The sequence below is a fragment of the Zeus faber genome (assembly GCF_960531495.2).
Source record: "Zeus faber genome assembly, chromosome: 5".
Taxonomy (NCBI): domain Eukaryota; kingdom Metazoa; phylum Chordata; class Actinopteri; order Zeiformes; family Zeidae; genus Zeus; species Zeus faber.
Window position 1 is genome coordinate 13,654,632 of NC_137192.1, and position 23,301 is coordinate 13,677,932.

The 23,301-nt window shown below is 44.6% G+C and overlaps 1 protein-coding gene across 1 annotated transcript in view; it reads right to left on the reverse strand.

The window, feature by feature from the left end:
• The window catches only part of rims4 (regulating synaptic membrane exocytosis 4), a gene marked incomplete at its 3' end in the record, with an annotated part of 44,462 nt that overhangs the window by 4,512 nt on the left and 16,649 nt on the right, over window positions 1-23,301 (reverse strand). The window contains exons 2-4 of the mRNA XM_080000029.1: window positions 11,425-11,569; window positions 3,563-3,675; window positions 2,664-2,765 (exon numbers count right to left, since the gene is read on the reverse strand). Coding sequence (XP_079856155.1) covers window positions 2,664-2,765; window positions 3,563-3,675; window positions 11,425-11,569 — 360 coding nt within the window. The remainder of the gene's footprint in view (window positions 1-2,663; window positions 2,766-3,562; window positions 3,676-11,424; window positions 11,570-23,301) is intronic.

Below are 23,301 nucleotides of genomic sequence, written 5' to 3' on the forward strand. Positions count from 1 at the left end.
ACACACATACACACACACACACACACACACACACACACACACACACACACACACACACACACACACACACACACTAATTGAGGCGAACACACAAACACACACATGTCTAATTTTCTAAAAACACACAAATCTGCAAAGACTCTCACAAACACACAAAAAAACAGGCAAAGATTAGAACAAAAACACATTTCCACACACACATACAGTGTACACACATTCACGCACACACACACACACACACACACACACACACACACACACACACACACACACCTCTAACCACAACACACACACACGCACACACACACACACACACACAAGGGGGGGGGGGCTTTTCATCCTGTATTTTAGATGATAAGATTAAAGATTAGATCCTGGCATACAGCTTCTCCTTTGTCGTTTCATGGATGGCTTTCCTTTCATCCTTTCACTCCACCGTTCTCTACCTCCCTTTTATCTCTTCCCCCTTAAAACCTCTCTTTCTCCCTCTCTTTCTCTCTGTCTCACTGTATACATCAATTCTATTTAAATGATTAGCCCTCCTCAAAGTCACCAACGATCTCCTCCTCTCCTCAGACTCTGGTCAACTCAGCATTCTCCTCCTCCTCGACCTTACCGCAGCTTTCGACACCATCCACCACACCATTCTTCTCTCCCGCCTCAAATCCTCCCTTAACATCCCCGTTACTGCCCTCTCCTCACTAAAGTCATATCTCACAAACAGACAACAGTTCATCAACATCAACAACTGCACCTCCCCCACCACTCCCCTGTCCCAAGGCGTCCCCTTAGGGTTCAGTGCTCGGCCCTCTCCTGTTCATCCTCTGCATGTCGCCCCCTCGGCAACACCATACATCATAGTCTCCACTTCCACTGCTATGCCGATGACGTCCAACTCGACATCTCCACTAAATCCATCCCTCCACTCTGACCAACTGCCTCACTGAAATTAAATTATGGATGCAAGTCAATTTCCTCAAACTAAACGGTGATATATCAGATATGATCATCATCGGTTCAAAATCCCTCAGCAAAACCACTCCCTCACAACTTCTGCCTCGCAATCGATAACACCATTCTGTGTCCCTTCTCACACATCCGCAGCCTCTGAGTCATTCCGACAGCAACCGCTCTCCTTTTGAACACCACATTAATCAAATCACGAGAACTGCCTTTTTCCACCTAAAAAACATAGCTCGTCTCCACCCATCACTCTCCTTCTCTGCTGCCGAAACTTTGATCCATGCCTTCATCACATCCAGAATTGACTACTGCAACAGCATTCTTTATGGCACATTATCCTAAATAAAGTTAAGTACATACAGAACTCTGCTGCTCGCCTGCTCATGCACTCCCGCTCCTGTGACCACATCACCAGTGGCCTCCAGAACGTCCACTGGCCCTCTGTCCACAATAGATCCAATTCAAAATCATTATTCTCACTTACAAAGCCTTCCACAACCGGGCCCCCTCCTACCTCACCAACAACACACACTATCCCACAGCCTTCGCTCCTCTAATGCAACCGCCTGTCTCCAGCACTCAGGAGCAAGCACCAGACCTGGGGCGACAGAGCCTTCTCCTTGGCTGCCTCCTAGCTCTCCCTCTGGAACTCTCTCTCAAGACACATCCAAGACTGCACCGATCTGTCCTTGTTCAAATCACTGATCAAAACTCACCTTTTCAGAATTGCTTTTAATGTGATGATTAATGACTAATGTATTTAGTTTGTTGTTTGTGTGTTGCTTTCTATAATCATTTTAACTTATGTAAAGTCTTTAAGTAACCTGAAAAGCGCTCTATAAATAAAATGTATTATTATTGTTATTAATGTAAATTGCGTTATTATTATTATTGCTAGTAATATTAAAATAAAGTAATAATAACAATAATATTTATTATTATTATTATTATTATCATTATTATTATTATTATTATTGTTGTTGTTATTATTATTATTATTATTATTGTTATTATTATTATTATTAAAAACCAATGACGTCTCTATATTTCGATCCCTCTGTCTGTCAGTCTATCGGTCTTTCTCTCTCTATCTTTCTCTCTCTCTCTCTCTCTCTCTCTCTCTCTCTTTCTCTAATTCTTATGCAGCTAGGAATCAATTAGTGCCTCGTGGCACAGGCTTTTAGGGGCCCATAAGGGGCCTTCCTCTGTGGAGTTTGCATCTTCTCTCCGTGCTCACAATGGGTTTCCTCTTTATAACATTGTAAGACCCCCCACTAAAAACATGCACAAGAAACATTGTCCGACCAGCGATGGATGCTGAAGTTGATCCCCAGGCACTGTAAGCCTGGAGTAAGGACACGCCTTGATGGGGAAAAAAGCGGAGAACACATTTCGCGGCCTTCATTAATTGTGTGTGTGTGTGTGTGTGTGTGTGTGTGTGTGTGTCGGCCACCGTAGCTGCATGTATGCATGTGTTGTGGTGTGTACAGTGACAAAGGCAAGCTACTGTAAGCTTGTCCAGTTTAGTTTGCAATTATGCAACCAGAGGAGAAAACGGCAGCAATGACAGTCTGTTGTTATAACTGAATCTAAAACTACAACACAGTCATATAGAGAGGGGGGATGTAGATAGATTGATTGATGGCTTGATTGACTAAATGGTCGATTCATTCATTGATTCATTCGTTCACTGGTCTGACCTGGTGGTCCTTTGGAGCCCGTCTTCATGGTCAGCCCTCTGGCTTGGACCACCTCCACCTCCAAGCCCCCATTCCTCTCCGTCAGGCCGATCTCCACGTCGCCTAGGGGGACACAAGCGAGAAGAAGCCGTGAAGGTCCAGAGTCTCATATTAGGAAAATTTAGCAGAACTATTGTTTTTTTTTTTTACAAAATTCCGGCACTGATACGTGACGCAAGGCTTCAAATCGTCTCTTCAGAAGCTAACGGGTGACGTCGATTTTGTTCTCTGGTCTATGAGATGGACATTGTTACAGTTTCACGTTAAAGGTTAGGTTAAATTCTGGATGAGTAGATGACGACTTTCACTGAGTTGTTGTCTAGGAACTGAGACTTATCCCAATGTGCCAGCCCGGCCCACTTTGAAAGGACACTCTGCAGGCTGTCCAGAACCAGCCCGACCCACTTTAAGAGGACGCTCTGCAGGCCGCCCAGAACCAGCCTGGCCCACTTTGAACGGATGCCACTGCCGCCGCAGGAAAGTAGGACAGCTCCGGGACAGATTTCTGTGTCATGACGATGATTTAAACCTGACTCGTTCTAATTTAAAAACATTAGTTTGCGACTTCAAACGAGTATGAGGCTTTCTAAATCATAAATTGAACTACAGTGTTTCAATTATTTTGCCTTCCATGTTTATTTACCCAGTTGGATGAAGAGTCAGATCACAAACACTTCTCTATATACTTTCTCTCTCTGTTGACCCTTATTTCTTTCCCTTCATTTATATTTTTCTTGCTCAACAGCCGTGCCACACCTATAACATAAGAAACTGGAACATTTGGGATGAATGTTATGTTATTCAAACATTTTTCTGCTGTTTAATATAAGATGGAGGCCTTGTGTTCATCTCCTTCTTACCCATGGATGTCGTCGCCAGCGTCTGTCGGCCCACGAACTGAGCGGGACCCATCCCGTCCAGGAAGTCACTGAACTGGGCGTCGGACGCAAGACACATCCCACTGTAGTTCAGACTGGATGGAGAGAGAGAGGGAGAGAGAGAGGGAGGGAAATGTGAATGAATGTACATGAAAACTATTCTGAATCGAGCCCATCAATCCCATTGGTTCATTTCAACATCACCGGCAACGACTAAATGAATACCCATTGTATGATCCGCACAAACATTAAAAACAAACAAAAGAAAACAGTAGCTTTTCTTAACTCTTTAATAAAGACATGAACTTCATCTTCTACCGCAATGATCCATTAATATTTGAAACCTCCTCTAAATATCTGTGGCAGTTTTGCCTACCACACACTACCCAAGTGGCGTTTTCAGCGACCTCCGGCACAGAGACACAGGCAACGGGGTTTCAGACACACAGTTTGTTGTAGAGAGTGGGCTAGGTGGAATAAGAACAGGAGCAGATGGACATGTGTCATGACAAGGGCTCCTCTCCTGAGTGTATGTTTTACCTGTTGCTCATTAGACCAACCAACGAGCAACAGGCATGCGGCCACTCTGATCCTGGGTCCCCAATTACCAAGACCCAGGACGGGTGTGGCTGCTCAAACCACAACATCCCTACACCACAATATCCTTCACCACCAACTCACAGTGTGGTCCATAAAACACATAATGAACATACTGAACATTTTCACTAGAAACGTTGGCATAATAATCAACAACCGCCGAATATGGCGAGAAAAAGAACACGAGTCGGATCTGCTGAACGATATGTTTGTATGAGTGCGTTCAGCTAAACAAGATTATACAAAGCGCACAAAAACAATAAAGAAAATACTATATGTAATGAAATAGGATATGTGAACAACTTAAAACAGCCCTAAAGAGTGAATTGTCATCTATAACAAAATTATTTTATTTTATTTTATTCTCAGACTGTTAAGCATTTTTAAATGCTAATCATCTGTAGATACGCACCAATAATCACATATTCCTCATACAGTATATGTAAATGCACCAGGGGAATTAAAATCATTCTGATTTATATTCCGATTAATAATTTCAAAGTTGAACCATTGTGTAGAACATTTAAACATGCATATGACATCTGAATTGCTTTCTAAAATCTTATATAATCGAAAATGTACCCACAGTCCGAAATATAATTGACTTTCGGACTTGGTCCGTTCTCCCTATAGTAGTGCAGTGATTACGAGAGCATAGCATAAAAGCATCCACCATGTCCAGAGGAAAACAAAACAATGTATGCAGGGCAGAATCAGTCCAATACCCCCTAAATATAAATAATAATCCATATTGAAAAATGGGCCATTCAATTCTGAAAACACCTAAAAACAAGCAACACCCTCCAAATCCAAGAGATAAACATAGAGAAGCGTCCCCTCAGTCAGCTGGTCCCAAGGCCGCACAGACTGTCAGACCCCTCGGTCAGCTGGTTCTGAGAACGCACAGACTACCAGACGCATTAGTCAGCTGGTCCAAAGGCCGCACAGACTACCAGACCCCTCAGGCAGCTGGTCCTGAGACCACACAGACTACCAGACCCCTTGGTCCTGAGGCTGCACAGACTACCAGACCCTGCGGTCCTAAGGCCACACAGACTACCAGACCCCTCGGTCCTGAGGCTGCACAGGCTACCAGACCCGTCAGTCAGCTGGTCCCAAGGCCGCACAGACTATCAGACCCCTCGGTCAGCTGGTTCTGAGAATGCACAGACTACCAGACGCATTAGTCAGCTGGTCCTAAGGCCGCACAGACTACCAGACCCCTCAAGCAGCTGGTCCTGAGGCCGCACAGACTACCAGACCCCTCGGTCCTGAGGCTGCACAGGCTACCAGACCCCTCAGTCAGCTGGTCCTGAGGCCGCACAGGCTACCATACCCATCGATCCTGAGGCCACACAGATTACAGGAACCCTCGGTCAGCTGGTCCTGAGGCCGCACAGGCTACCAGACCCCTCTGTCAGCTGGTCCTGAGGCCGCACAGGCTACAAGACCCCTCGGTCAGATGGTGCTGGTCCTCACAGACCAACACCAGACAGTGTCAGGACATTGACATTATCCTTCAAAGAATTTGACCCATCCATCTATCAACAAAATCATTAATGAAACATATTGCAATGAAACTACAAAAAAAAAAAAAAAGTAAGCTTCAGTACTTTTTGGCCCTAAATAGACAGTACACCACTGCAGGATATCTGACCACGGACCACAACAAAACCTTGACGATGTATGGTGAGCACAGTCTGGCCATGGAAAAGAGGCCACCTTCAGACCTGGCAACCCAGAGAGGCCAGGCAGTGCTCCGGCTATAGACCCACCATGGTCAGATCTGGCAATCCAGCTAGGCCACGCTGTGCTCCCGCTGCAGCCAAGTAGAAATGGAGACATACAGTAGCTGCACTTCCGCACAAGCTGCCACAAATATCAGGACATCAGAGAGGACTAGAACACTACATTTAATACAATTTAAAAAAATGCAATGGATTTAAGTACGAGCCGAGAATGTCCCTCGTTTTAGGAGAAAAAGCAGAATGCTGAATACATGGAGCCTGTCAGAGATGGAGGGACACTGGGTGACAACTCACCTACACACCTTTATGTGACCTGTTCCTCACCTTTATTTTACTATATGTATTTGCCGGGTCGATATTTGTCTATTTTTATTATTGGCACCTATAAATGTAATTTATTTATTATTTCATTATTGGCTAAATATATTTTCCTAGATGTTGTGTATCATAATAATAGTTTTAATTGTTATGTCTTGTTATGTTTTGACAATGGAAGAATGCTTGTCATGCCAGTAAAGCAAATTTGAATTGAATTGATTAGGAGATAGATTAGGTAGCAGTAGTATTTGTCAGTGTTGATGTATTTATCTCTTCCCCCTCTCACCATCTCTCCTCTCTCCTCTATTTTACATTTTCACCACTACATTTTTAGTTTCACCGGTAGGGCACCGGCAGCTGAGGCAGCGCTGTGATTAATTTTTGCCCCATGTTATTCAGGTTATAAAGACGGCACGCACACACACACACACACACACACACACATACACACACACACACACACACACACACACAGAACCAATCAGTTTAATATTTTTCCTACTCATCACCACTGGGAGATCCACCCTCTCTCTCTCGCTCTCTCTCGCTCTCTCTCTCTCTCTCGCTCTCTCTCTCTCTCTCTCTCTCTCTCTCTCAATGGGAGGTGCAGGTGGACAGATGATGATTACATAATCGCTGAAGTTGAATGTATAATTAATCTGTGGTAAATAATTACGGTAAGAGGATCAGCATCTCTTTGTTTATCACCATGTCTCTCGTCCTCTCAGACACAACTCTCCATCTGGACCGATTCCAGCTCCAGCTCCCTCAGATAGAGTCTCATAATCAATCAAAACGTATATTGATATTGAGGATGATATTGATATGAATCAAATTATAGACAAATCAAACTATGATATCATATGTTTTTGTCAAAATATTGACAAAAATGGGGTATTCCCTCATCAGTGCTCCACAGAGTCGAGGTAGAGTAGAGATAGAATAGAGTACAGGTAGAGTGGAAGGAGGAAGCGGGTGAGTAATGTAGAGGGAGATAGACTAGAGTAGAGGTAGAGCAGAGGTACAGTACAGGGAAGTAGAGCAGACCTATAGGTGGAGGTAGAGTAAAGGTAGAGTAGAAATAGAGTGGAGGGAGAGCAGATGTAGAGTAGAGGGAGGTACAGGTAGAGGGGGTAGAGTAAACTATATGTACAGTTGAGGGAGGAAGAGGAGAGTAGATGTAGAGTGTGTGTGTTTCCATCTACCATCCAGAGGTAGATGGAAAGGTAGACTTGAGGTAGGGGGAGTTAGAGCAGAGGTACAATACAGTAGAGGGAGGTCGAGTAGACGCATTCCCTCTTCATCCTCCCCCTCTCCCTCTCTCCTCTCCTGGTTCTCCCCCTCTTCAACCCTCCTGTCTCCTCTCCTATTCTCCTCCTTGCCTCCTCTCCCCCTCTCCTCTCCTGGTTCATCCTCTACTCAATCCCTCCCTGTTCAAACCCTCCCCTCTCCCCCTCTTTTCCCCTGTTCAACCTTCCCCTCTCCTCCCCCTCTCCGCTGTCTTCCCCTCCTCTCCCCCACCTCCTCTCCTCCCCTTTCCTATCCTCTCCTCCCCTCTGCTCTATTTTTACAGTTGCTGCAGCTGCCCGTGCCCCATGAGATATACCACTCCCTGTCTTTTGCTCTCTCTCTCTCTCTCTCTCTCTCTCTCTTCCTATCTCTCCCTCCCTCCCGCTACCTCTCTCGTCTCTCCTCTCCTTTGTTCTTGTCTACCTCTCTGCCCTACATTCCTCCGTCCCACGGCTCTTTTTATTCTTCCTCTCTCTCTCTCTCCCTCTCTCTCTAATCCCCATCCTCCCTTCCCTTGTGTTTTTTTCTGACCTTCTTGGCCAGGATGAACAGAATACACTCTTCCTCAGAATACACTCTTCCACACACACACACACACACACACACACACACACACACACACACACAGACACACACACACACACACACACACACACACTTACACACAACAGTCATTAAGTTGTTTTATTCATACATGCAAAGGCATTGAGTTATAAATGTGGTTCCCTTGTTTGTGTGTGTGTGTGTGTGTGTGTGTGTGTGTGTGTGTGTGTGTGTGTGTGTGTGTGTGTGTGTGTGTGTGTGTGTGTGTGTGTGTGTGTGTGTGTGTGTGTGTGTGTGTGCAAGTGTGAAGTGTGGTGTGTATTGTATGGTATGGTATGGTAAACACACGGTACATTATAGTACATATCGTATGGTATACATGTTATGTATACCATATACGGTGCACATGTTTGTTCACCAAACACATGCATTACTCGCAGCCTAGAAAATATGATTATGTAATATGTTGTGCATATTTGTTTTATGCTCATACACACAGTTCTTACATGTGTGTGCAGTTGTGTGTGTGTGTGTGTGTGTGTGTGTGTGTGTGTGTGTGTGTGTGTGTGTGTGTGTGTGTGTGCATTACCCACAATTAGATAATGAATGAACAAATCATTCGTTTTGCAGGTGAGATAATGTAGTCAGGTCCATGCATCTACTTGTCTGTGTGTGTGTGTGTGTGTGTGCGTGTGCGTGCGGGTGTGTGTGTGTGTGTGTGTGTGTGTGTGTGTGTGTGTGTGTGTGTGTGTGTGTGTGTGCGTGCATTAGCTGATTGGGTATTAGAGAGCTGTAAAAGCTTGAGATTTAAAACATGGCTGTGTGTGGAACATCTGGGGATTAGACTCAAAACCCTGTGTCCTATCTATCTATCTATCTATCTATCTATCTATCTATCTATCTATCTATCTATCTATCTATCTATCTATCTATCTATCTATCTATCTATCTATCTATCTATCTATCTATCTATCTATCTATCTATCTGTCTGTCTGTCTGTCTGTCTGTCTGTCTGTCTGTCTGTCTGTCTGTCTGTCCTAGTATCTTGAAAGACTGAAAGATAGTGAAGTGACAAAATATGGTGTGAAAGGAAGTGCTACACTTCCTTTCCAACTACATTTCGTTACTTCACTATTTTTCAATAAATCCATCCTCTCATTTTGTTTTTGCTATAACACACACACACACACACACAGCATTACGTAAGTGGCAGGAATTCAAGCTCAAAAGTGGCAGCCAGGTCTGGAGTTGATCTGTTTGCCTGTTTGTGTGTGTGTGTGTGTGTGTGTGTGTGTGTGTGTGTGTGTGTGTGTGTGTGTGTGTGTGTGTGTGTGTGTGTGTGTGTGTGTGTGTGTGTGTGTGTGTGTGTGTGTGTGTGTGTGTGTGTGTGTGTGTGTGTGTGTGTGTGTGTTCAGTGCCAATGTCATCGGCACAGTTCCAATAGAGCTCATAGTAGATCCCCCCTCCTTCCTCTCTTTCCCCACTGTGGTTCTGACCAAGCAGAAATGCGTTGTGTTTAACTCAGTTTGAGTCTTGGTGAGCGCAGACAGGCGTCCCGCTCTGTCTGACGCCGTTTGTTTTCCAGCCAGAAAACTCTGCCTTCCTCCCACTCACTGAGATCCGAAAAGATGAAAGAGAGGAGTTCAGCTCCAGTAGAAAGTGAAGTGAAGATGAGTGGAGTGGAGGATGCCTCAACAGCCACTCAGTGGCAAAAGAGGAGGAGAGGAACGTCTCGTTTTAGGTTTAGCAGCATCAGGATGTTTTTCAGAAAGGAGGGTTCTACCTGTCTGTCTGTCTGTCTGTCTATCTGTCTGTCTCTTTTTATCTGCCTCTATCCTTGTCTTCCAAACCCATTAAATAAGCATTATTGGCAAATTGCAGCAAACAAGCTCTCTCTCTCTCTCTCTCTCTCTCTCTCTCTCTCTCTCTCTCTCTCTCGTTGTGTTGGAAGTTTTTTCACGTTTGTTGTCGGGGAAACTCCCTGACAACAAAGGACTCCCCTCTTTCTTAATGTAATTGTGCAAATTAATTCTGGGACATCTGAGGCTCATCCACTTAGCCAAGTAACCAATCAATCAAGAAACCATCGAGACAATTTAGGCCAACAATGTCGTGTACCCTTAACCTATTTTGCCAATGAACCTTGGGGGGGAAACAAATTCGATGGAAAAATGGAAATATCTGCCAAAGTGCCGAGGGCGAAACATTTGAAATGTCTGGCCACTCACAATGTGGGTTGTGACATTTGAAATCCCTTTATTTCTAAGACTTAGACCTCCGTTGTACCTATCATTTCAATGTGACTTCTGTCATAGTAGGAATGGTGAGAACGGAGAGCAGGGAAAGCGAAAGTTACGGTGAGACCATATCCTCAAAAGATCCTTCTCTGTCACAGTGATGAAGTGATGAGCTTTTTAATGTGAAAGCATACTTTTGAGCATGTATGTTCTCACGCAAGCATGTACACAACAATCTACCCACATGGTTCCCCAATCGCTGTCCGCACACCTATGAAATCCGGTCACGGTGAGATCCTGCCCACGTCCCGAGGTGGTCTACCTCATCAGACCTCATATTCTGATCTGGGACTGTCCACACCTAACCCCAACCTTAACCCTATCAGATGATAAAAAATGGCATTGAAACAACAAGTGTAAGGCCTAAGTCACATCAGACTACACCCGGACCGTACTTGCACTGACCTCTCAATCTCAGGAGTATCTATTTCCCCTTCACTGTCTAACGTACTTTCTAACTTCAAAATAAATCTCTAACTCCACTAGTGCTGCTTATTCCCAGAAATCGTTTGTTTGCTCTGTGAGTGATATGCAGTGGTTCAATACCATGAAAAAATGTATGTATTGCAAGTCAGGGTCAGGGTGTTGAAAAACGAATAAGCTGTTGTGTTGTGTAGGGATGTTGTGGTTTGAGCAGCCGCACCTGTCCTGGGTGGAGGTAATGGGGACCCAGGATCAGAGTGGCTGCGTACCTGTTGCTCGTTGGTTGGTCTAGGGAGCAACAGGTTAAAACCCCCATCCACACACACACTCAGGCGAGAGGAGCCTGTGTCATGACCTGTGTCCATCTGCTCCTGGGCTTATTTTATCAAGGCCCCTCTCCACAATAAACTTGTGTTTTCTACCCCTTCATCTGTGTCTCTGTGGCGGAAGGCCCTGAATACGTCACTTGGGGGGCGTGTGGCAGGCGAAACTGCCACATGTTGTAATTTGCTTCAAGGTCAAGGTGATTCAAGGTGAAGCTGATGGTTTGGAAACGCCCCAACAACCCTTCTTATAATGCTGTCAAAAGGGAAGAATAAATGTTCATTCCCCCCCGTCGGTACTCACTTGCCCTCGGAGCCATAGCTGTTCATGCTGTCCTCGATGGACTCGTGGCTCGCCTGGCGCACCGTGCGGCTCGGCATCTCCACTGCCAGGCCGGTCTCCGTGCTGCGCTGGATGCCGCCCTTTAACCTCCTGCCTTCCGTGTCCACTGGAGAGAGGGAGGGAAGGAAGGAGAGAGAGAGAGAGGGGGAGAGGGGGAAGAAGAATCACTTTATTGGTCCTCGTGGGGAAATCCTCTCTCTGCATTTCACCCGTCCTAGCTATTTAGGAGCAGTGGGCGGCCATAGTGTGCCGCCCGGGGACCAAGTCCAGTTCTGAAGCCAATGCCTTGCGCTACAACCATGTCTTTACTGTGAGAGGAAACCCATGTAAAGATGGGGAGACCATGCAAACTCCACACGGAAACATCCCAGTTGGGTTCAAACCCAAAACCTTGGAAAAGACTGAGGGGGTGAGATAGAAATCGGGAGAAGGAGAGAGGGGGGTGGGTGTGGAGACAGAGGGGGGGAAGAGGGATGAGGGAGAAGAGGAATAACGTTACTGTAGGTCATGAGATGGTGAGAGAAGAGAAGAGAGGAGGCATCAAGTGAGGGTATGAGAAGAGAGGGGAGGAGTGAATACAAAAAGGGAAAGGAAGTTTAGGGCATAGGGGGTGAGGAGAAGTGAAAAGAGGAGGAGGAGCAGAGATGAAAAGAAGGGAGGAGAGTGTGATGACGTAAAGACCAGGGTTTTAAATGAGAGACAGGATGATGGACAGAGAGAGAGAGAGAGAGAGAGAGAGAGAGAGAGAGAGAGAGGCTATGACAACGTCAATGGAAGACATTACAATTCTGTAATATAATAAATATACTTTATGATATAATATATACTGTAACACAATTTAGTATGTGTATAATATATAATACAATATATCATATAATGCAATGAATATAATAGTAACACAATTTAATATGTATATGTAATACATAACACAATATATAATAAATAATACAATGTACAGTATACAGTATAATAATTATTCAGAGTATTTAATAGAAATAATAATTAATAATAATTTACTTAAATAATAGCAATACATTTGTCACAAAATGGAAATATATGTGTGGAACAATACATTGAAGATAAATGGGGTAGAAGCAGAAGTGGGTTTAACAATTATAGTTTGGAAAATATTCTGAGAAATCTATCTATCTATCTATCTATCTATCGATCTATCTATCTATCTATCTATCTATCTATCTATCTATCTATCTATCTATCTATCTATCTATCTGTCTATCTATCTGTCTGTATGTCTGTCTGTCTGTCTGTCTGTCTACCTACCTACCTATCTATCTGTCTGTCTGTCTGTCTGTCTGTCTGTCTGTCTGTCTGTCTGTCTGTCTGTCTAGTCTGGATCTGTGTTAAAACAGTACACAGGGCCTGTCCACCCCCAAGGCGCATCCTTTCATTTAAAAATAAATACGTTCACCTTCCATTAAGTTTTTCGAGATGACCTTGAATACTTTTATACTTTGATCTATTTTGTAGATAAAGTCGTTCTGTGGTCAGTCTGGTGTTTTTCCCCTTCTGGACAAAACCAAGGACAAAACAGTTTGACTGGTCCCGAGAAAAACCTCATGTTAAAATAGACCAAGAGATCCATCTACTGGACTGTGTGTGTGTGTGTGTGTGTGTGTGTGTGTGTGTGTGTGTGTGTGTGTGTGTGTGTGTGTGTGTGTGTGTGTGTGTGTGTGTGTGTGTGTGTGTGTGTGATTAACAAGGTGTAATATATGTTTTATATTCATATAAGTCTCCTAGCAGAGGTCTGTGACATTTTACAAGGATGCCGCAGTTGTTTATCTTGTACAGGTTAGGTGCACACACATATACACACACGCACAACACACACACACACACACGCACACACACACACGCGCGCATGCACGCACACACACACACACACACACACACACACACACACACACACACACACACACACACACACACACACACACAGCATCTCTCTTAAAGTCCATTGAGGCAATATACTGTATTTCAGGCCTTAATATGTTGATATAGATATCGAACACACCAGTGAAATTTATGAAATTGTTGTAGCCAGAGAAGAGATAACCTGTGTTTTTGTGCAATTTATCTCAATAATACTTTTCCCACTTACATGCAGTCATTGCAACCCTGAATATCAAACATTTATAAATGGCACAGTTAAAGACAGAAAAAAAACATAAAAAAAGAAAACATTAAAATGATGCGTAGCTTGTGGAGCTAGTTCTGTCTGACAACTCTACGACGCTACATGCTTCCAGGCCCTTATATGGGCTGACCTATTTAAGCACCCAATCCCTCCTTCCCCACCTGCTTTGCCGCCTGCTTTGCCGCCTGCTTTGCCGCGCTCCCTCCACCTCCCCTGCATCCACCTGTTGGGCTCTACTCTTCTTGGGTTCATCACTCGTATATTTCTAGGTCACCTAGCGTGTCTTCTATTCACCTCACCTGGAGTGATGAGCAGTAGAGCCCAGACGCCTAAACTCAAACATTGCTAAATAAATAATGATCATTTTAAAATAAATCTTAGAGTTGTCTGTCAGAACAAATTAATTTAAGGACAACAAATGGTCCCACAGGCTTCCTGAAGAGGCTCTGCTCCACTTTAAGCTCTCGTCCCAAACAGTGAAATATCCACGTTCTGCCCTCCTCCCGTGGATGCACCCAAATATTTCATAATATTTTTATTTGACCAAAGCACAAGATGCTGACTGTGCTCTTTTTAAGGACCTATATAATTTATTGCCAAAATCATGTCCCAGTTGGTGTGAATATAATATGCATCAAGAAGAAAAAAGGGGCTTTTGCTGCAACACAAATACAATGAATTTACACACCCACCTCCTACTGTACCATGTCACAGCACTCAGTTCCCCTCTGAATTATTCGCAATTTTATGGAGTTTATCCACGTCGTTCTTGGTGTGTGAAGGTCTTAAGTCATAAATCAGTTGTTTCCGATATGCATTTTTCCACAGACCCCAAAATGTCCTTTAATTTATGGACTGAATCTGATCAACTAAATTAATCACTTGGTAAATTAACTCACACTGATCAAAGTGTTCAAAAGTGTTTTTGAAAAAAGCAGCTTTGTACTGTATTTATAACAACATCATATTAATGGATAGAACACACACTTTTGGCTTGTGTGTTAATTTTTAAATTTACTAATTTTTCCTGTCCCGGCCCCTGGTCCCCTGCTGCGGCCCCAGAGTTAATCTCACATAAAACACTTATTCTACTGTTTTTTTTCTGTTTCAGTTTGGTGAACTTCATATTGAGGACACACTCACAGAATCCCAAAGTCACACACACATGTGCACACACACACACACACACACACACACACACACACACACACACACACACACACACACACACACACACACACACACACACACACACACACACACACACACACACACACCCAGTCCCTCTCACAGGGGGTTCCCTCTGCATTAGCGGGCTGACCCTACAACCCCACTGCAGCATATGTGTGTGTGTGTGCGTGCGTGCGTGTGTGCGTGCATGCGTACGTGTGTGTGTTTTGAAGTTGGTAGAGTATGTTTTGAAGGATGTAGATCAGACTTATTTCCATCTGAGGCTCCAGGGGGACAGCGCTGGCAGATCTGGGATGCTGCGTCGCTGCGTCGCTGCATTTGTACCAGAGCTGCCATTCATTATGTATTTGAAGCTAATTGTGCTGCCACTATGCATACTGGGAAAGTTTACAACATGATCCATCCAAACCCAGCACACTAAAACTACACATAGCCTCAATTTTATTTTTTTAAATTTGTATGATTTGAGATGATTTACGTCTGTGCTTTGCATTCTGGGTTAGCTTGTGATGTCACACAGCTGAGAGTTTGGCCCAAGTCCATAATTTGCAAATAAACAAGAAATTTGGGTCATACCAACCAATTATATTTTAGGGAAATGAGACAGCACTGGAGCACAACATTATATATATATATATATATATATATATATATATATATATATATATATATATATATTCAGTATGTACACCCAGCCCCTCACAGTAAGTGTCTAAGTTGCTGAGTAGAACTCATTGCTTTTCAATACATTTGGTAGGGAATATACTGTATATTCATCTAACACTGGAAACTCTTCTTTAAATGTATATTTTAATTTTAATATTGAACTCATTGCGTTCAAGCAGAACTAGGCCTGGCTTCATGCTAAATATGAGAGAGATATATAATAAATATCTGTTTATCTCTTTTATTATCTTATTAAATTGTTTTCAAATATACTATATATTATACAGTATATTTGAAGGAAATAAAATAAAATCAACATCCAAATGGATTTTGGTACAAATGCATAAAATATGGTAGCTCAGGCGGTAGAGCTGGTGGTCTAGTGATCTAAAGGTTGCTGGTTTGATCCCAGGCTCCTCCTGCTAGCATGCTGTAGTGTCCTTGAGCAAGACACTTAACCCCAAATTGCTCCTGATGGCTGCGTCCGTCGGTGTTTAAATAATTGTAACTCGCTTTGGATAAAAGCGTCTGCTAAATGCAATGTAAAAGGTAAAATAATTGTAATAATAATGAATATAGCTGCAGGCATCAATACACAGCATCCAGGTTAGTCGTGTTATAAAAAAAAATTACAGTTTTCAGGGTCCCTGTAAAACACACCATCTCATTGTATCAACACCAATTACAAACTTCTGAGTTCGCATAGAATGTAGCATCAGTTCATGCTGACGCTTAGCATTACTACTAAAACGAGTTAAAATCTATTGAGTTTCCAGCAGCATCAGCTGACGTAATGATATGGTGACGAATGATATGAAACAAATTATAGCTTCCTATCGCAGGGACTGCAATCTATTACTTATGGGACAGATCATCAGATCACGTAATTCAATCAAAACGCTCTGCATTGGATTCGCAAGTGACGACTCTTCCGTCCCGCCCCCGCGGGTATACAGCGCATATTGCGGCTCATTGTGAATCACCGGCTCGAGAACCATTCGGTGAAGAAGTATACATTTATATATAAAATATATTTTCCACTCTCTCTTTTTTCTATGGCAAAATAGAGCTATGGCAGTGAGGAGGTCGTATCCGGACTGCAGACATCGCAGGGAGAAGGGCCACCGCCATTTCTGCCGTATCGTGCCTGCACCCAGCTTTCCCTGGCTACGGTGAGGAGACTGAGGCTGCTTGCCTGGCCAGAAAGTTGTGTCTACCCACCTCATGAGTCCTGGACACGGCTTTTTCCATGCTGGATGGGGGACACCCCGATTCTCCTTCTCTTCCACAAAGTCCTCGCGGAGCTGGCGAAGGGTTGGGATAATCTCTGCTCCGCGGGCACACCGCTGAGTGGATCAATCTCAGGAGCTGGGCTACCTGACCTTCCCTCTGGTGGAAGGACCTATCGCTGGCTTGGGGAAGAAGTCCCCACTCCCCACCAAGGCGGCCAAAGAGCTGGCGGTGGTGGCCGAAAAGGCTGACTTGCCGTTGGGACAGGCGGCCTGCGCCATCAACACCCACGCCCTATTCCAGCATTACCAGGCCAAGCTGCTGGCAGAGCTTGCCGGCTCAGCAACGGTGGAGAAGGGACTCCTGGTGGAGCAGCGGAAGGCCACGCATTCTCCCGCCGCCACACCCGATGTGCTGCTCAAGCTACCGGGCGTAGCATAGTAGCCTGCATGGCCCTGAACCAGTCACTCTGGAGAAGAAGAAGAAGAGCCGGGAGGCTCTTCAGTCCTGGATCACCCGCAGGGCCCCCTCCCAGCGAAGAAGTAGATGTGCGGCGGAAGCAAAGCCGCCGAGACAGGAAGGGGGCTTCTGTCCCCCTCTGCCTTCTCCTCCCCAGAGCACCCAGGAGCAGCAGAAACCACGAGGCTGGACTCCCCAGAACACGTTCCGCGCTACCAGCCAAGCGCAGGAGCAGCACCTCGGGGGAAACGAGGGGGTGGGGGGGGCAGGATGGCTGTCCTGTCCCTCCGAATCGTTCCTTTCTCCCCGTATCTACGGCCGAGAACCCATGCTTACAGTGAAAAAAGCACACACACAGCTCAGTGCCTACCCAGGTGCCCAAATGTCTGTGCCATGAATCACATTGCTCATTTTCTCACAGCCCTACTGTGGGAGTGCAGCAGCAGGCTCCCGTTATAAACAGTGGCCTGTCGCGCATGAACCCCCACAGTACCACAAAGAACCGTTTGAGCCCAATCACAGATTCAACAATGAAATGTGCAAAAAATGTGAACCCGTGTCCCATGTCACGCCGCACCAAGGGGCAATTTTTATCACAATCTGGGGGTTGTGAGGCATCAATTGGCCATGAGCGGGCACACACCGAACCCATTGAACGCCGCGCCTGTGCGTCGAGGCGCCCAGGCTCGGCCCAGGGGAAATTGGACATGGGTCCGATATGTACCAATTTGTATCGTATCGGTTCACCCAGGCTCGAAGCGCAGACCTCACAGACCAGTGGGCCTGCGGAATAAGCGTGCACGCACCCAATATGGCTAGCACCAAGTCAGCACTGCCGCAATGTGCCCCACCTTTCAGGGGAAAGACTGAATCGGTGGCCCCGGATGGTCAAGTAGAGGTTCCCAGGAAACTATTAGATTCTCTGTTGGAAAAGGGAGCGATACAGAGCATCCTGGTAGAGCAGGAGTCTACTACAGCAGAAACTTTGTGGTCCCCAAAAAGGATGGGAATTTTTACCCAATCCTGGACCTGCAGATGTTGAACAAGCATCTGATGAAAATTTAATTCCAGATGCTGACCACACATCAATTGCTGGGGTTTATTCCACCAAAAGACTGGTTTTGTGAAATTAGTTCTGATAGACGCATACTTTCACATATCCATTCACCCCCGGTACAAGAAGTACCTATGTTTTGCCTTTCGGGGGAGAGCCTAAGAGTTCCTCGCTCTCCTGTTCGGTGTCTCTCTAGCCCCAGGGGTCTTCGTGAAATGTGTGAAAAAGGTGATAGCACCGCTACACCAGCAGGGGGTGAGAGTGTACAACTACCCGGATGACTGGCTCATCTGTAGCCATTCTTAGGATGTTTGCATTGCGAGGGAGTACATGTTGTGGTTCTCACTAGGGGGGGACTAGCCACCCTTGGGCGTGGCCCACCCGCTCTAGCTTTTCACCCTGTTGCACTCATTCAGCCGGTGGTGAACACGGTGCAGGAGGTCAACCTGGTGCTGCAGCTAGTGGCCCCTTATTGGCCCAGGCAATTGGCAATTGGCAATTGGCAATGGTTCGGCAATCTTTGGCACATGAGTGTGGGCCCCTTGTGCGAGCTCCTCCTCCGCCCCTATGGTGCCTTCGGGCCTGGTGCCTGAGAGAAAGAAACTCCTAGCTTAGGGTCTCTGAGTGGTTGGCACTTTACAGAGTGCCAAGTCGCCTTCTAGCCGCCTTCTAGTACACACTGAGGTGGCGTATTTTTGCCCAATGGTGTGAACAGCGGGGACACACCCCCTCCGACTGCCCTATAGGGCCAATATCGCAGTTCCTGCAGGAACTGTTTACTAAAGGTCTACCTGGCAGCTATTTTCGCATGTCATTTGGGCTTGGACGGCTCACACACCAGGCAGCCATCCGCTGGTGTCTCGCCTTATGGCAGGTGTGTGACGCCTGCGCCCAGGTGTCCCTAATCTCCTTTTGGGACTTTTTGGTAGTTTTGTGGGCTTTGTCATGTCATTTGAGCACCCATACACCGCAGACATCAAGATAGTTTCTCTGAAAACGGCCTTTCTGCTGCCGCTCACTTCGGTGAAAGAGATAGGCAAGCTGGAGCCACTGTCAGTCCACCCATCCTGCATACAGGTCATGGGTTGAGGTGATAGAGTGGTCATGCGTCCTAACACTTCTTTTACACCGAAGGTCATTTCGACTCAGTTGCCGAGTCAGGTTATTGAGTAAGCGTCCTTCTCTCCACCGCCTTTTGAGTCAGCGGAGCAGGAGAGGCTTAACATTTAATGCCCTGCTTGGGTTCTGCGGTGTTATAGTGTTATACCAGTTGTTTGTGTGCTTGGCGCCCAAGCAAAGGGATGGCCCCTGTCCAAGGAGCGGTTGGCATATTGGCTGATCAAGCTATAGACTTGGCCTATAGGAGCCTGCCATTAGAGGCCCCTCTGGGCCTGCGTACACAGGCAACCACAGTTCCCCCTCCCAGATCTATTACTGTGCTGCGGTATGGTGCCCTTCCGAGGTGCTCAGCAACGAAAAGAGGAGGAAGCAGAAGTCAAGCCGCAATATACGGGATGGAAGTACGCCATTGTCACTCCCTCTGCCTTTTCAGCCGTTAATGCAAAGAGTTTCAATTAGATTACGTGATCCGATAATCAGTCCCATGAGTGATAAAGCTGGTCCCTCCCTCTGGTCCCTTGCCTACGCAACCTAGACGTTTAAGAGTACCGATGACACGCTGAATTTCTAATACAAGTATATACGCTTGTGCGTGTTATGACTGTCCTAAAAGTTAGAAGGTGGCTGTCTACCACCTGTACTCCACAGTGTCCTGCCTCACAGTATCTCTTTGGAAGGAAATCGCTCCATGTGGAAGTTCCCAACAACAGGGTTCCACTCAAACGGATGAAACACTGCATGTCCGTCAGAGATATTTCATCAACTTTTGAAACTTTTGGGACTAAAATAAAACAGACATGATTCAGATTTGTTGCTCTCGAGCTGCGAGCAAACTCCATGTGTGAGGACACAAACACGGAATTTGTTTTGGACTGTTTTGGACTGTTTTATATGTTACGACTAGCTCGAATGCCGCAAAATAAGGAGGGCCAAACCATCACATCTAACACTGGGTTAGATGGAAACAGAATACATTTATTTACAAAAAAGGTGAAAGAGTTAAAATATCAAAGAAAAGCCCCACCAACGTCAAGCAGGTAAAACGATACATACACAAGCTCAGACACACATACACACATGCAGTTTGTAACCACTACAGTGCGATGGAGTCTACACTACGCACCTTGCACGATGCCAATGGGTGCCCAGGGCCACAACTTTATAACAAAATGGATGATAATGCTTCACAATCTCATCTCACTCCGGAAGTGGTAGAACGTTGGCGTATCAGCGATGCATAAACGCTCTGCAACTTCCGGTAAGTTTTCAAAGTTTTTTCACTAATTCCTGTTCCAAATGTAGGTCGATAGGGATCAAACTTGAACCAAGAGATGTCTGACATGATGCGCTTCTAACACCCTGTGGGCTGGACCCCAAAATATACTGTAGCTGCAGACAGCAATACGCGGGGTCCAGTTTAACCGTGTTAGGTCCGTATTACAGTTTTCCCAGTTTCCATAATGGTGGGATCAGACGATCACATTTGCCGACAAATTTCCATCATTGGGCCCAAATGTGAACATCGTGAACAACAAACGGGCATCCTTACCCCGTGTACAGTGACATAATTGGTGACCACCAGGATGAAAGGTCTAGCATGTCAGATTTTTTTGTATTTTCCTGCCTAGTCTGACAACTCCTACGATGCATTCCTTGATGTTGACCAATAAGATGACATAGTGCTCTCTGGTGCACATACCTGTATGTAAACATGCCAAAGGTCTATGTCTGTGCGTACTATGGTTGCCGTGTTTCAGATATTATTAGTGTGAAAAATGCCAAGAACATTATTATTATTATTATTAATAATAATAATAATAATAATAATAATAATAATAATAATAATAATAATAATAGTAATAAAAATAAAACCTTTAAAGTATGTGTGTAATAAGTGCGTGCGTGTGTGTGTGTGGGTGTGTGTGTGTGTGTGTGTGTGTGTGTGTGTGTCTGTCTGTCTGTCTGTCTGTCGCCATGGCGACGGGTAAAAGTACAATTTGTCACCGGCAACAGTGGCACGGATACGGTTGCTAGGGAAATGGACACTGTTACTACGGCGACCACATCACCCTGGCCTGTCAGGCAAACTGATGATGTCTCTGTTGAACACAGAGACATCACTAATTTACACTTTAGAGAGAGAAGCGAGGGAGAGAGAGAGCGAGAGTGTGTGTGTGTGTGTGTGTGTGTGTGTGTGTGTGTGTGTGTGTGTGTGTGTGTGTGTGTGCAGCCTACATGCTTGTGATTTTCTACATGTGTGTTGAGGTATCACAATACATATAAATACTGCCACAATAATTAAAAAAAACTGGATATTACGTTCACTGATTTATAGTGTGTGACAGTAGTGTATGGCTGTTTGTGTCGTTTGTGTTTATTGTTGCAACAATGTTTATGCTACTCTCTTGGCCAGGTCACTCTTGAAAAATAGATTTTATACTCAATGAGACTTTTTTACATGGTTAAATAAATGATTTATATATACTGTATATATATAGTACAAAAATATGAACTGAAATTATTAGGGGGATATTGAATGCAGCTTTAAATAACAACTGTTTGGTCTTGGCTATCATAATGAAATTATCCAAATTTATCTTCTTTAACATGGGTATTCGAAACCATTAGCAGATATTGTTTTATGCTACAATATACATGTTGTAAATATTCCTAAATTCTTAATATTATGTGTCCAAAATTGGCAGTTGCAACATAACTCTGCCTTTGCAGTCGTGGTTCAGGCCGGCACAAATGACAACATAATAAAACAACAGTACAACATTACAACATCAACATTCTGTATCGCCCCCGATCTAAAATATTCCCCGATCTCATTTGAACAAAAATAAGCATAATAAACAAATATACCCAGATCTAGTCATCTTTCATTCCGATCATATATTAAAGCCCTCAAAAATAATATGGACTAAGGAGGCGCAAGTTGGGAGCTCAGCCGCGCGTCCTGGTGTCCCAGAGTGGTAGCTCCATGGCAGAAAAGCAGAAATACACTCACAACCATGGAAATACACTGGAACTAATTTCTACAAAAGCTATCGATGCTATAATGTTTCATCTATTTTACAGGTTCCAGTTTCTGACAACTCCTGTGTCTTTCCTCAATGTCTCTCTCTATATTCCAAGCAAGTGTTCAGAGCCTCGTAGACATACTTGTCGCCGTATTGACAGAGATGCTTGGTCTGTACTGAGTGTTTCCCTGACATACTTGACCCCTTTTATGCAAACTCTGATTCCCTTAATAATCGTACAGACCATAATAGTATAACCTGAATAGTGCCTTGGTCAAAACACTTGACTGTCACTCAAATTTGAGCTCAGGTGGCGTATGACAAAACAAGAGATTTCTCTCCTTGGTCAAGGGTTTTAAGAAGAATAAATGTGCACTTCTACCATATTTATTTCACTTGATTAACAATGATAAAAATAACCCATGGTCTCTGTTTGATATTGTTGCTAAGCTCACACAGAATACCCCTGCCATAAGCTCTTCGTTAAATACTGATGATTTTCTCAAATTTCTGAGTAATAATATTGACTGCATTCGAGATAAATTCACTGGTCCACACTCTTCCCAGAAATGGCTATAAACTCTCTAATGCTTTGATGGAAGCGGGCACTGTGACTCGGACAAACTGCTCTTTCACAGTTTGAAATAATTTCCCCTGAGGCCCTAACCAGCCTGGTAACTGCCTCCAAATCTACAACCTGCATAATAGACCCTATAGCGTTTAATCTTTTAAAAAAAACAACTGCTTCCTGTTTTAAATAGCCCTATTGTTGATATCATCAATAAGTCGCTTTCTTTAGGCTCTGTGCCCTTAGCTTCTAAAACTGCCATTATCAAACCGCTGCTCAGAAAACCTAATATTGATCCTCAAATTCTGAGTATTTACAGAGCAATTTCCAGTCTTCCTTTCATGTCAAAACTACTTGAAAGGGCTGGCGC